At 40.8% G+C, this 15317-nt stretch overlaps 1 protein-coding gene across 3 annotated transcripts in view; it reads left to right on the top strand.

The window, feature by feature from the left end:
- chrna1 (cholinergic receptor, nicotinic, alpha 1 (muscle)) overlaps window positions 1-15317 on the top strand; it is a 40598-nt gene that overhangs the window by 15159 nt on the left and 10122 nt on the right. For all 3 annotated transcript variants that reach the window (XM_059966696.1, XM_059966695.1, XM_059966694.1), the window contains one exon: window positions 3023-3218. In XM_059966696.1, the coding sequence (XP_059822679.1) occupies window positions 3023-3218 (196 nt within the window). The remainder of the gene's footprint in view (window positions 1-3022; window positions 3219-15317) is intronic.

Below are 15317 nucleotides of genomic sequence, written 5' to 3'. Positions count from 1 at the left end.
AAGAACATTAATCCCCATTTGGTTTACAAAGGAATACCATTCTCGTTATCAGTAAATTAGCATTCCTGCTAGTTAACAAAAAGAAGAAACCCTCTTTACACTTTTTTAAAACAAGGAGACCATATTTATGCTTTGTACCCCTGATACCATCCCTTCAAAGAGTGTGTTTCACCAAAAAGACTTCCAGACACCTGCCTTGCACTCTGTTTTCCTTAGTTATTTGCATACCTGCTTGGTGACTTTCTTAGCCCCCTACAAGACTTTATCTTGTGCAAAAAGAAATCTGCGTGGACCTCTCCTAATAAATGCCTTTTGGAAATCTTAATATATTAAACTGTATCTATTGAGTACCTTTAATCCGTCGTAATTACATCCTCAAAGAAGTCTAATAACTTTTTGAACAAAGCTTCACTTTCATGTTGATTCTGACTCATTGGGTACCCTTTTCTAAATGGTCTATTATCACTTTGTTAGTAATGGATTTCATCATTTTCTTGGCAATGAACTTAGGCTAACTGACTTGAAGTTCCTTTTATTCTCTCTGTATACATTTTTAGTTGCTGTTTTCTAATCTGTGAACCCATGCCTAAACAAAAGAAATTTGAGAGAAAACTAATGCATCTCCCATTTTTGCAGTCGCATTTTTTTAGAATGCTGGAATGCAGCACGCTTGGCCCTGAGACCTTGTCAACCTTTTTATGTTTGTAGTTATTTATTTATTGAGATGCAGTGTAGAATAGGTCCTTCCAGCCCATTGAGCCACACCACCCAGCAATCCCCGATATAACCCGACCCTAATCACAGGACAATTTACATTGCCCAATTAACCTACCAACCAGCACATCTTTGTACTATGGGAGGAAACTGGAGCATCCGGAGGAAATCCACACACTCACAGGAAGAACATGCAAACTCCTACACCCAGCAGCGGGTATCTAACCTGGGTCGCTGGTACTGTAATGGGTTTGCTAACCACTACGCTATGAGGTGATATTAGTTGTATTCACTTTCTGTAGGAGCCATGTAACTCTTTTCTGTCTGTCTGTGTTGTACTTGTGTTGCACTTATTATTTTGGGTCACAGTAATCTGTCACATGGGTTGGGGTGTGGTAGAAGCAAATGAGTATAGTCACATATTCACTCTTTGTGATGTTACTTTAATTTAGTTAGCGAGGGGTGATGCACCATCAATAACTCTCGGAGATCTGAGGTGAGAGATAGGCTTTTATTAGCTGGAAGAGAGCACTATCAGCAGCAAGAGACCATCACACAAAATCCTGGAGACTAAGGGAGGAGCAGTGCCTCCAATCGCCTTTATACAGGGGTCTGTGGGAGGAGCCAGAGGAGCAGTCAACGGGGGGAGGCGTGTCCAGACAGGTATATGTAGTTCACCACAAGGGGTAAGCCAGGGAATGAGTATTTTTTTGTTGACCGCTAACTCTGTTATTGCTTCTTTGGCTTATTATGCTAATTTTGTTCACTCATCTTTGCGAGTTTTATAATATGTAAAGGATTGAATGTACTTGTCTTGACTTGGAACTCTTGTTTGGAAGTATGTCACACAGTGCTAATTCCATTACTCAGGCTCTCAGCGATTTTGGTTCATTTTTCAAGTATCCATTACACTTTTGTTTGGGTCTGGGTTAAGGATTATTTTTGGAATTCTGTACAACTTCATAAGCCTTTTCTTTCTGTTTAAAATGATCCTTAACTTGTTTAGTTCAGCACCAGTGGGCTTCTCCCATGGAATCTTTGTTTCTCAATTGAAACTGAGAATCACAAAATATATGTCTATGAATCTCCAAAAGAGCTTATGTACTTTCAATCCAATTCCTCAATCCACTTTAGTCAAATTTATTCTTAATATGACATTCTCAATCTAAATGTGAATTACATCATATAATAATTACATTTTCCTGGATGATTCTTCACTAAGAAATTATGAGATTTAAGATACCCATCTCCCTTACTAGGCTTACATTGTATTGTTCCAGAAAACCTTTTCAAATATATTCCTCGAAGTTGTCTTCAATTTGATTTGCCCTTGAATGTGAAGATTAATTTTCCCAGCAGTGTTTGGATTTAATTTCCAAACATTTAAACCAAATGGAAGTAGGGATTTAAAAAAAAGATAAGAAATTGCTGAATTCCGAATGAAAGTTAAATTACTAAGTGTCACTTTGAAAGACCCAGTTGCCGCCTTGTATTATGACTCCACTGGTCTGTCACTTGATAGGACTGAGATGGTTGTGAGAGTGAGGAAGAGCCTTCCGTTTTGGATCCTACGTATTTGAGGGGAAACCTAGCATGACAGGGATCAGGTGATTTAGGAATACAACTTGGGATGTTTCCCACAAAGATTCCCGTTCCTCTAAGCACTCCTCCTTGCAGTTAACATGTTTCCAGACTGAGATGCAGACCCACCTCCAGGATCTTTGTCCTCCCAGTCGGAAGATACAAAGTTCCCATAACTCCATTCCCCTGCTCCTGCTTTTAGTTGATGGCAAGCTTTGACTCCTGGGTAGCTTCACCTTCCAATCTGAGGCCGTGTTCCGTCTCTGTTACATGAGCTGATCCTGAACTTCCTGCTGCAATTTGTCTTATTACCATGTGACCTCTCACCTGTGATCGTTTCACAATCTCACTGTAATTGATACCCCATCATTTATATATCTTTATTAATTTAAAAAATTATTAGCTTTATTTTTTGAGAAGCACAGGCAAAATGCATATACAATGATGAATTGAAAAGCAGATGTAAACCAGCAAAAGATGTTAAATTAAGATAGTAATTTATTAGTAAGGTGTTAAAATTGAGACAACAAATGTAGATTATGTGCTATATTTCCATTTTTTTTCAGTCTGAAAGTAATACAAAATTTTGCAAAAAGAACAAATGTATCTTCATAAGTATCGATTACTATCTAATGAAGCCAGTTTCATGAAGAGCAAGTTAATCTGAATGTCTCTATTTCTCAAAAGCATTATAGTTTTCAGTCATAATTGTTTTGTCTTCATACAGTGCTGATGGTGATTTTGCGATTGTTCACATGACCAAAGTCCTTTTGGAGTACACAGGGAAAATACTCTGGACGCCTCCGGCAATTTTCAAAAGCTATTGTGAAATCATTGTAACACATTTCCCATTTGATCAACAAAACTGTAGCATGAAGCTGGGAATCTGGACGTATGATGGTACAAAAGTTTCCATATCTCCGGTATGTTTAAATTTCAATAAAAAATGTGGCCATTTATATAATATTAAAATAAAATCTAGTGCCCTCTGTGCATATGAAACTTAAAACCTTTCCTTCAGGTATTGAATGTTACTGGAGTGGTTATACGGTATGCCCTTCACTATTTGTCCAAATGTCTATTCTTTAGGCATGAGTCCAGTATGTATCCCTCAGTTATGAGCAATCCAATTCTATTTCCTTTCAGTATCTATTAATGTGCCCGGTATAGGCTGTTGGATAATCCTTGGGCACAGTTAACACAGTAGGGCCCACAGCAGTTGCAGAGTTTCCTAATTTTCTTCCCATGGATGGAAATTTTAGCGTGTCTTTTTTTTTGGGGTGCTGGTGGGATTGTTCCCCATTTGTTGTGTCTAACTCAGAAAACCTACTTCAGTGATAGTTTTAGATTTTTACAAGGGGAAGTGGGTGACACGAGAATGACAAGAGAACTTTAAGATAATTCACAGAGAAGTGGAAGTATATAGAAGAGCTGGAGGAGCTGAGCAGGGAGGGGAGTAAACAAAACCTGTCATCGGGATAGGAAAAGAAGAGGGAAGAAGCCAGAATAAGAAGATGGTCCACTCTCTTCTACCAAATGCCTGCTTCTTCCACCTACCACCTCCCGACTTCCTACTTCAGCCCTCACCCACCCACCCCATCAGCTCCCTGACCTGGTTTTACCTGTCATCTGCCAGTGTGTACTCCTTCCCCTTCTATTTTGTAATGACATACAAGGAGGCCATCAGGTGTCTGCTGGCTCAGAACTATCTCGTCAGTCCCATTTCCCTGTGACCTACTCTCTTGCATTTGCCCGTTAATGCATCTCTGGTTTTCCCACCGGCTACCCGCTCCAGGGATAATTTACAGTTCACCTTACAACCAACGCATGCATTTGTGAGACGTAGGGGGCAACTAGAGGAAGCCTGTGTAGTCACAGGAGAATGTCCAGACTCTGCATAGATTGAAAGTCAGAATTGAATTTAGGTCATTGGAGCTGTGACAAATGCAATACTGCTCTGCCACCCCATTAAAGAGTGTACTTATTACTATGGGCTATTGCAATTCCATAAAAATTGTCTTCTTGTACTTGGTCCTGACATTCCTTTCTTCTTCATTGAAGGATAATCATGATTCAGTTTATATTTACACATTTAAATAATGTTTTAAATACCCATTCCTTGGTCAGAATCTCTCTGGCAGGTCTTGGAGTTCAGAGCACACACTTTCAAATGCAGAGGTCCCAGACCCACTGATTGATTCCGAACACTTCTATTCCCTGTGTGGATCTCATACAGGATCCCAAGACTTGAAGAGGCAAAGCTGACGTTGATTTCCCTAATTATCAATTTACAATTTTTTATTAAGGAAGGATATTTCAATTATAGTGAGAAATGGTTGATAATTATTAAATGATGCTGAGAGCATTCACATCCATCTAATCTCGGATTTGGGGGTTTGTTGGCTGCAAATCCTTCTGTGTGTTTTTGCAATGGGGCCATTGAGGCTCTTCAGACATTTAGACCTTGAGACTGGAGTCTTGCAGATCTTGGGCCAGCAAGGTAGACCCTCCATATCTGGTCCTAACAGGTACAAGTGTAGGGAGACTGCAGGCAATGAATCTAGCCAACAGAAATAGGGCAGCAAGACTGGCTCTTTTAGTTACAACCTGTGGTTCATATTTTTTGACATATCAGAGCTAATTTTCTTATATGCAATAAAAGAATGCTCAAATCTTAGACCAAAAAAAAAACAAGATCAAATTTGTAAAAGGAAAATCTATGAAACCAAATTGCAGAATCAGTGTTCAAGATTATGAAGGGCATGGACAGGACAGATGGTTGGTAATTTTTCCTCCATTTAATATGTGTCCAAAACTAGGTTTAGAGTAAGGCGTATCATATTTAGATAATATCATATTGAAATAATCTGAGAATGATTTTCTTTTACCCAGGGGGTGTTTGGAATCTGCTGCCTGAGGCAGATAATCTCCATATTTAAGAATTCTTTAGATGAGCAGTCCAATCACCAACACATAGAAGGCTGTAGACCATGTACGATGGGGACCAAAGGGACAATGGATTCTGGGATCTGGAGCAATGTTCCCTCTATTTTGTAATGATCAGTGTGCACAAAAATCTTGTGCTCTGCAATTTTTTGCCCAGTGACAACAGCATGTGCACACTGAATTTTATATATAGAGATATTTATTTTAGCAGCTAGCAGAACAGCTAAGAAGTTTGATCTCCTCTGGGTTTGATCATTTTCATTTCCATTCATCTGCACTCATACGTAGCAGGTGTGTAACGGATAATGAAGGATCTTCTCGCCGGACTTTTGCATTCCATCCGTATCTGATTTACTTACTAAATGACACTTTACAAAGTCATTTCCAAATATCACTCCGCTTCTTCCCACTTGCAAATTCCCCAGCAAATTTTGCACCAGGACAATACACACAGGGAACACCAGTTTCTGTATTAAACATAAATATTTCTCGTAGCTGTACGTTCCTGACCTCACGAGCTTGTGGTTTAGCAGTTTCTGCTGTTTCATTAACCCATTCTGTTTTAAATGAACTCACAGTTCTTTTCCCTTTCACACCCTGTGCACCTTTGGAATTGCAAACACCACATTGTCAACATTGCTCGCATCAGAAACCAGAATAGGAAATGTGATTGCGTATGATTGTGAAATATACTTAGCATACCAGTGAGGTAGAGGGTGACAATCTTTTGTGGGCAGTTTAAATTCCTTTGTATACTAGTAGAAAAAGATGCACGCCTTAGAGGGAACATTGATTTCTGGAGCAACACAAATCAGAGGAATTCAACAGGGCAATCGGTATTGGTAGGGGGAAAGAAACTATTGTCATTTTGGGATGAAACCCTGCATGAATCCTGATACATTGTTAATTTCTTTCTTCCTACCAACGCTGCTTGACCTGCTGAGTTGCTCCAGCAGAATGTCTGTTGCTATAGACTTGATGCTGGTAAATGGATTTGATAAATTGGTACTCAATGGTGTGTATGAACATAGTGAGCTGAAGGCCCTGTTTCTGTGCTGTATGACTCTGTGACTCCATTACGTTATAACAAGTACATGGTGTGTCTTGCGTTTGTATTTCTACCACTACTCTTTGCTCTCTTTACTTGGTGATTTCTGGGATATAAATTAAGGAACAGTCTTTTTTTTTCTCAAGGCAAAATGTTCCCAAAGTATTTTTCTTCCTCAGCTGCAGTTATTTTAAAGGGCCGGTTGAAGTGGGTCTATATTTTTTTTAATATGATTCCACATTTCAGGGAGGAGGTTCTGAAAAAGGAATACAGGGAGTTAGGAAGGAGTTGAGAAGCAGGACCTTCAGGATAGTAATCTTGGGATTTCTGCCTGTGCCACCCAACAGTGAAGGTAGGAATAGAATGAGGTGGCAGATAAATGCGTGGCTGAAGAATTGGAGCAGGCAGCAGGGATTCAGATTTCTGGATAATTGGGACCTCTTCTGGGGCAGGTATGAGCTGTACGAAAGGAACGGGTTGCACTTGAATCTGAGGGGAACTAACATTCTTGTGGGCGGGCTTGCTAGAGCTGTTGGGAGTGGTTTAAACTAATAAGGCAGAGGAATGGGAACCTGTGTGATGGAGCTGAGGATGAGCCAGCAGGTTTACAAGTAGGTGATGGATGTAACATGAATATAAGGAAGGTACAGATGCAGACAGAGCAAAGAGTTAAATTGTATCACAGATGCAAATTCAAAAGGGCGAAGTATGCACCTTCAGTTCTGCATTCAAATGCACGTAGCATTCAGAGTAAAGTGGACAAACCTGTGGCACACTTAGAGATTGGTGGGTATGACATTGTGGCATCACTGAATTGTGGCTGAAAGAAGGTCGGAGTTGGGAACTTAACATCAACGGATATACTTTGTATCAAAAGGACAGGCAGGAAGGCTAGGCTGTGATGTGGCTCTGTTGGTAAGAGATGGAATTACATCTTTAGAAAGAGGTGACGGGGTCAGAGAACATTAAGAAACAGCAAAGGTAAAAAAAAACACTATAGGAATCATATATAGGCCTCCAAATAGTAGCCAAGATGTGGGGTTGAGATTGCAAAGGGAGCTGGAAAGGGCATCTAAGGGTAATGTCATAATTGTAATAGGGGACTTCAATATGCAAGAGGATTGGGAAAATCAGGTTGGTGTGGGATTGCAAGAGAAAGAATTGGTTGAATGCCTATATGATGGCTTTTTAGAGCAGCTTATGCTCGGGCCTGCTTGGGGAAAGGCTCTCTTTGATTGGTGTTGGGTAATAACCCAGATCTTATTAGAGAGCTTAACGTAAAGGAACCCTTAAGAGACCTTTAAGTAATCATAATAAGATGGAATTTATACTGCAGTTTGAGAGGGAGAAGTATAAGTTGCAGGTATCAATATCACAATTGAATAAAGGGAATTACAGAGGCGTGAGGGAGGAGTTTGCCTGAGTGGATTGGAGGAGGATATTGGCGAGGATGATGACAGAGCAGAGGTGGCTGAAGTTTCTGGGAATAATTCACAAGGTGTAGGATAGCTATGCCCCACAGAAGAAGTTGTTCTCAAATGGCAGGGGTAGGCAACTGTAGCTGACAAAGGAAGTTAAAGCATATAAAGTGGCAAAAGTGAGTGGGAAGTTGGATGATTGGGAAGCTTTTAAAATCCAATAAATGACAATTGAAAAAGTTGTAAGAAGAGAAAATATGAAATATGAGGGCAAACTAGTCAATAATATAAAGCAGGATATTAAAAGTTTTTTCAGTGATATGAGGAATAAAAGGGAGGTGAGAGTTGCTATCAGACCACTGGAAAATAATGCTGGTGAGGTAGTAATGGGGGACAAAGAAATGGCAGATGCACTTAATGGAGCTTTGCATCTGTCTTCACTGTGGAAGACACTAGCAGTGTGCCAGAGGTCCATGAGCATCAGGGAACAGGAGTGAGTGCCATTGCTATTACAAAGGAAAAAGTGCTGGGCAAACTCAAAGATCTTAAGATTGATAAGTTACCTGGACCAGATGGACTACATCCCAGAGTCCTGAGAGAGGTTGCTGAAGAAATAAAGGATGCATTGGTCATGATCTTTCAAGAATCACTTGATTCTGGCAATGTTCCAGAGGACTGGAAAATTGCAAATGTCATTCCACACTTTAAGAAGGGAGGAAGACAAAAGAAAGGAAATTACAGGCCAGTTAGCCTAACCTCAGTGGCTGGGAAAGTGTTGGAGTCTATTATTAAGGATGAGGAGATAAAATAAGTCAAAGTCAGCATGGTTTCTGTAAAAGGGAAATCTTGCCTGACAAAACTGTTAGAGTTCTTCGAGGAAGTAACAAGCAGGGTGGACAAAGGAAAGACAGTTTATGCCATTTACTTGGATTTCCAGAAGGCATTTCATAAGGTGCTACACATGAGCCTGCTTAATAAGATAAAATCCCATAGCATTGCAGGAAGGATACTGGCATCGATAGGGGACTGGCTGACAGCCACTGAAGGCAGCGAGTGGGAATAAAGGGGACCTTTTCTGGTTGACTGCCAGTGACTAGTGATGTTCCTCAGGGGTCAGTTTTGGGACCGCTACTTTTCACATTGTCAATGATTTGGATAGTGTAATTAATGACTTTGTGGCAAAGTTTCCGGATGATATAAAGATAGTTGGAGGGGTAGGTAGTGCTGAGGAAGTAATATGATTGCAGCAGAACTTCGACAGATTGGAAGAATGGGCAAAAAAGTGTCAGATGGAATACAGTGTTGAGAAATGTATGATAACGTATTTTGGTAAAAAGAACAATAGTGCAGATAATTATCTAAATGGGGAGAAGGTTCAAACATTAGAGGTGCAGAGGGATTTAGGAGTCCTTGTGCAAGACTCCCACAGGTTAATTTACAGGTTGAGTCTGTGGTTAAGAAGGCAAATGCAATGTTGGCATTTATTTCAAGGAGAATAGAATATAAAAGCAAGGAAATAATGTTGAGCCCTTATAAGATACTAGTCAGGCCGCATTTGGAGTATTGTCAACGGTTTTAGGCCCCATTTCTCAGAAAGGATGTGCTGTCATTGGAGAGAGTTCAGAGGAGGTTCACGAGAATGATTCTGGGAATGAAGGATTTAATATATGAGGAGCGTTTGGCAGCTTTGAGCCTGTACTCACTGGAATTTAGAAAATGTGGGGGATCTCATTGAAACCTACCAAATGATGAGAGGACTAGATAGTGTGGATGTGGAGAGAATGTTTCGTAAGGGGTATCCAGAACCAGAGGGCACAGCCTCAAAATTGAGGGGCAACTTCTTAGAGCAGAGTTAAGGAGAGCAGTGAATCTGTGGAATGCTCTGCCACTGACTGCAGTGGAGGTGAAGTGCGTGGGTTTATTTAAGGTGGAAGTTGATATTTTCCTGATTGGTCAGTACATCAAAGGATTTGGCGAGAAGTCAGATGTATGGGGTTGAATTGGATCCATGGTGGAGCAGACTCAATGGGCTGAATGGCCTAATTCTGCTCCTATGTCTTATGGTCTTATGATGGAACGGCTCTACTCAAACTGCCAATTCAAGACTTTGCATGCACATTGAGTCATAATCCTGTGATAGGCCTTCTCCTAGTGATCTCCCACTGACAGATGATTTAACTGCGGGGAATAAAAACAGGGTGGATCAGAATCAGGTTTATTATACTGCCTTATCTGATGTGAAATTTCGTGTTTTGCAGCAGCTGTACAAAGGAAAGACAAAAAAATTGCTATAAATTAGAAAATAAATAAATAGTGCAAAAATGTGGTAGTGTTTATAGGTTCATGGGCCATTCAGAAATATGATGATGGAGGGAAGGAACTTCTAATTGTTGAGTGTGGGTCTCCAGGCTCCTGTACCGCCTCTCTGACAGCTGTAATGCGAATAGAGCGTGCCCCCGATGGTGACAGTCTTTAATGATGGATGTGGCCTTCAGAAGGCACCACCTCTTGAAGATGTGGGGTGGGAGGTTGTACTGGCGATGGAGCTGGCTGAGTCTACAACCCTTTGCAGCCTCTAGTGACCCAGTGCATTGGAATTTCCGTATCGGCTGTGATGCAAACAGTCAGAATGCTCTCCTCTATACATCTCGGGGGGAGGGGGAGCAAGATGGTTGAAATGAACCAAAGAGGAGGAAGTTGTTGAGTCTGGGAAAAGACTGGGAGTAACCCCGAATGAGGGAAGATTAAGGGTTTGGGTGAAAATGCATGAAGTCTGGATAAGATTGCTTGTTGCAAGGATAGGCATTGGGAAGATGGCTATTGGCATTGAGTTGCAAGTATGATGACCAGAGAGGGGGCTGAAGAGAACATCAGAGCTCAGAGGAACAAACAGAAGGTCTATGGAAGGCTGGAGAGTTAGAAGGCAGTGGAGTGGGATTTGGTGAGATAATAATGGAGTGCTGACAGGTAGGACATTATTAGGTACCAGTATTCAAGTTTCATAACAACTTTAGAATGGAGTGGAGGTGGATTGTGGAGATAAAAGATGGTGTGTTCACAAATGTTAGAACAGGAATTTACTGTAAGATAGAAGACCCATCCTGCAAGAATCTTTACTGCCAGCCTTTTCTGCAACAGCCCAGACAGTCAAAATCTGGTTAAGACTTAGATCTGCACTTGAGTTTCATGTAATCATAAATCAAGTATGTGTACTTAATTAATTGCATGAATGATATATATTACCCTTTGATTAATGCCACAGTTGTGCCCAACAGCTCCATATGTATGTATGTTACATGCAGGAAAAATCACACCGTGATTTACAGAATTGTGTGAGCTCACATCAAGCACCTGGGCTAAGTTATAATGTCTGGTAAGATTCTATTACATGGTGGACAAAAGCATTGGAAATTCTCATCCATAGGTTTATCCCCCAAGACATAAAATCCTTCAGAACCAACATTTATTTATTTTATATTAAAAATTATATTGACAAGACTAGATTTCTGCAATGCCCTTTTACTGGCCTTTCAAAGCAATGTATTGATAAACTTCAACTCATTCAGAGGTGCTATACTAAACCAGGATGAGGGAGCATACCACTCCTGCCCTTGGTACTCTGCATTGGCTTCCTGTAACTTTTAGTATTGATTTTAAAGTTCTCTTGCTTGTTTTTAAAGCTCTTAGTGGTCTGGGAATGGAGTACATCACAGAATCCCTTTCAGTTTATAATCCTGCTTGAGCTCCCAGGTCTTCTTCCGCTGGTCTCTTAAACTTAAATTTAAATAATCTCCCTTAAAAAATAATTGGCAAGTCAGATTTTTTGAACTGCACTCCTGAACTGTGGAATTCAATACCTAAACCTGTAAGGGATATAACACACACAAAATGCTGGAGGAACTCAGCAGGTCAAGCAGCATCTGTGGAAATGAATAAATGGCCGATTTTTCGGGCCAAGACCCTTCCTCAGGACTGGAAAAGAAGGGGGGAAGACATTAGAATAATAGAATGGGGGGAAGGGAAGGAGGACCAGCGAGAGGGTGGGAAAGGTAAAGGGCTGGAGGAGATGCAATCTGATAGGAGAGGAGAGTGGACCATGGGAGGAAAGGAGGGGCACCAGAGGAGGTGATAGGCAGGTGAGGAGAAGAGGTAAGAGGCCAGTGTGTGGAATGCAAGAAAAGGAAAGGGGGAGGGAATAAAAAGAGAAAACACTATTGGAAGGAGAAATCAATGTTCATGCCATCAGATTGGAGGCTGCCTAGACGGAATATGAGATGCTGCTCCTCCACCCAGAGAGTTGCCTCAACATGGCAGAAGAGGAGGTCACGGACTGACAAATTGGAGTGGGAATGGGGATAGGAATTAAAATGCCAGGAAACTCTGTTTTTGGATACATTGGAGTTGCTCGACAAAGTGGTCCCCCAGTTTATGTTGAGTCTCGCCAACGTAGAGAAGGCTGTGTAATGGATGCAGACGCAAGTGATACTTTTAAACACCAGTTCAAAACCCATTTATTTAACCTTGCTTTTAACTAACATCTTTTTGTCTTTCATTTTCATGTTTATTTTTTTATTTTATTGTCATGTTAGCACTTTATCCCATTTTAAGCACTTTTGATTTTATTTATCAATTGAAGTGTATAATGAAATACAATACAGTAAAGTAAATCATTCATGTTTCATAAACTTTTTCTTGTCTGTGTTTATTACAAATCCATTGTCTATAAACAATATCCAAATTAATTTCACAACTAGGTGAAAGATATGTCTTAATCCTCATTAGATCATCCAAATGCTCCACTTCTAGTCTGTTTCTGGATCAACATTTGATTGAATCCAGGTTCGTGTCACAACTAGAAGCTTGAAGTCTTCCAACAACGTCACCAAGAATAGAAAGTTCTTCAAATTCTACATTTCTAAGCACATAGATGCAATGGGCTGAATGTCTCCTGTGTTAGAACAATTCACTGATTTCCACAACAAGCTTCAGCACTACTGTAGATGGGCCAATCCCTTAGCAGTAATATTTTCATTTGGATTTCTGGCATGAACATATCAGTAGTCTGTTCTGTACAGTATAACATTATACAGTATACAGTATAACATAATCCATAAGACTGTTCTTAAGTATTAAATATTCCCATATTTCTGAATGTTTTACCAATTTGTGAGGGTTTCATTGAAAATATTTGACCAAAAAGTTATACAATTTCTGACATATTACACAACATAAAGACCTGGGAGACCAGCAGTCATCAAGAAAACCTGAAACTGTCCTGAAGAAGGGTCTTAGCCCAAAATATTGTCTGTTTGTTCATTTCCATAGATGCTGCCTGACCTTCTGAGTTCCTCCAGCATTTTGTGTGCTTTGTCATTGAGAAGACTGTCATGAGCATGATAATGGCTTTTTAATGCATGGCAAGTAGCTGCCTCAAATTGGTGGTCTCTGCATAGCTTCCCTTGCAGAAAAACTGCATAGGAAGGATACACATTTATGAACTGATGGATGAGGGGTTTACTAGCCTGAAAACTGGGTGTGATCGGGAAAGAGGATATGACTTACACAAATAGGATTATACCAATCTTCTGAAAGCTCTTGAATCACATGCACTCAAGCAATGGCCCTGTGTTTGACCTGATGAAGACTCCCAGGTTCAAATATTTCATATGCACAAAACTCAAGACATCGCACCTGATGAACTCCTGGGAAGAGCAGACATCTCTTGCTACAGAGAGTGGACATCCAGCAGGAAGTATTGGAGTGTGATTCAGAGACTTAAGGGTTGTCTGGGAGATCGTGGAGGGTGGGAGAAGGTCAAAGAATCAGTGAGAGGATCAAAGCTTGGTGGAGACTGGGGTGTTGGAGTGAAGATCGTGACATCAAATGAGTTTTGAATATATTATGTATTGGTGAGAAAATGGAGAGATGATCTTTAGGGGAAGTGAGGGGTGTTAGATGATGGGGAGGGGATGTCCTCCACATGAGAATTGGAGATGAGAGGAAGAGGATATTGGTTACTTTAGGACATCTATAATTTATTTCTTACATACTTCACATACATGAGGAGTGAAAATCTTTATCTTTTGCCTCTGTCTAAATGTGCAATGTGCAATCATAGTAATTTATAATAAATAGAACAGCGAATGTAACATAGAAATATACTCAAATCAGTGTGACTATGATTTGAGACTGTTGGTCCTAGCTTTTATACTGCAGTTCTATTTCCCAGATGGTAGCAGCTGGAATAGATTGTGGGTGGGGTGACCCAATGATCCTCCAGGCCCTTTTTATACACCTGTTTTTGCAAATGTCCTCAATCATGGGAAGTTCGCAACACAGAGCTCTGTGATTAAGGGAGGTACAATTCTCATACCAGGCAGTGATGCAGCCAGTCAGGATGCTCTCAATTGTGCCCCTGTAGAAAGTTCTTAGGATTTGGGGCCAATACCAAACTTCCTCAACCATCTAAGGTGAAAGAGGCACTGCTGTGTACAGACCACATGAGGTCCTCAGTGATGTGGACACCGAGGAACTTAAAGCTGTTAATGGCTGTTAATATTAATGGCAAGGGGTGGGAGTAACTTCTCAGGGAGAAAAGTTAAGGAAGCCAGCTAGCTGGAAATACATGGACTCCTTAGACTTGCCAGCAAAACCCAGCTATGAATAGACAGACCCTTTTAAGCAGGGCTCAACCCTCCAGTTAAAACTCCAGTTCAAAGGCCTTGCCGTTTGCGGGTTTCCTTCCCGTGGTAGAAGGATGCTAAGTGTCATGAAATAAACACTGATGCCACTGCACATGCTCAGTAGCCTGGGACACAATCATGCCATGAGAATGGAAATACTGAAAAGGGAAACGGTTCTTCAAACACATATGTTCAGGCACTCCTGTTGTACTGGAGGTGAAATGAATGTTTGTTGTGTTTTGTGCTCCGGCACAAAAACTGTCAAAGCTCACGGAGGACCTCTGGTGGTGCAACCGCATTGCAAGAGCACAAGCTTTAGAAAATGGTCGGAACTATTCAAATCTGCATTTGCAATCACTAATGTTCAGCACATCCCTGTACAGTCTATCTCAAACTTGCACAAGCACAGATTGAAATATGCAAATGCAAAATGTCCCGAACAGAGGGTGCTGTACTTTGGGTTTCCTGCTTTGCCAGTAGAGTCACCATATAGTACAAGCAGAGGGGTACTGATGTGTGAAGAGGGGGTGCCGATTGCATCTCACATCTGCCCCTCTGCCCGATGCCAGGGTGGTATTAAAATTGAATAGTGCCACTCACTCTGTGGCCAGGGATAAATTCTTGAGATAATTTATCTCACTTTTTTTTAATGTTTCAATTATATGCTAGCATTTAACTGTCAGTACAATTAAAATTGGCTCAAAAGCCTTTGAGAGTGACAAACCGTTAAAGGTGATCAGGACATTGATGGGCTGGGGTGGCAGTTGCACATCAACTGAGGCCTATGTGGTGCTCTACGCCTTCCCTGCTTTCAGGTGCAGAAGATCCATTCGCTCAGCTGCCTGTTTCCAGAGAGAAGTAATCACAGGCCACGTTTGACCTAATTCTGCTCCTGTGTCTTATGATCTTGTGGTCTAACTGGTTAGG

Source organism: Hypanus sabinus, chromosome 4, assembly GCF_030144855.1.
Source record: "Hypanus sabinus isolate sHypSab1 chromosome 4, sHypSab1.hap1, whole genome shotgun sequence".
NCBI lineage: Eukaryota > Metazoa > Chordata > Chondrichthyes > Myliobatiformes > Dasyatidae > Hypanus > Hypanus sabinus.
Note: the sequence above shows the minus strand (reverse complement) of the source record. Positions and strands in the feature narration are given on the sequence as shown.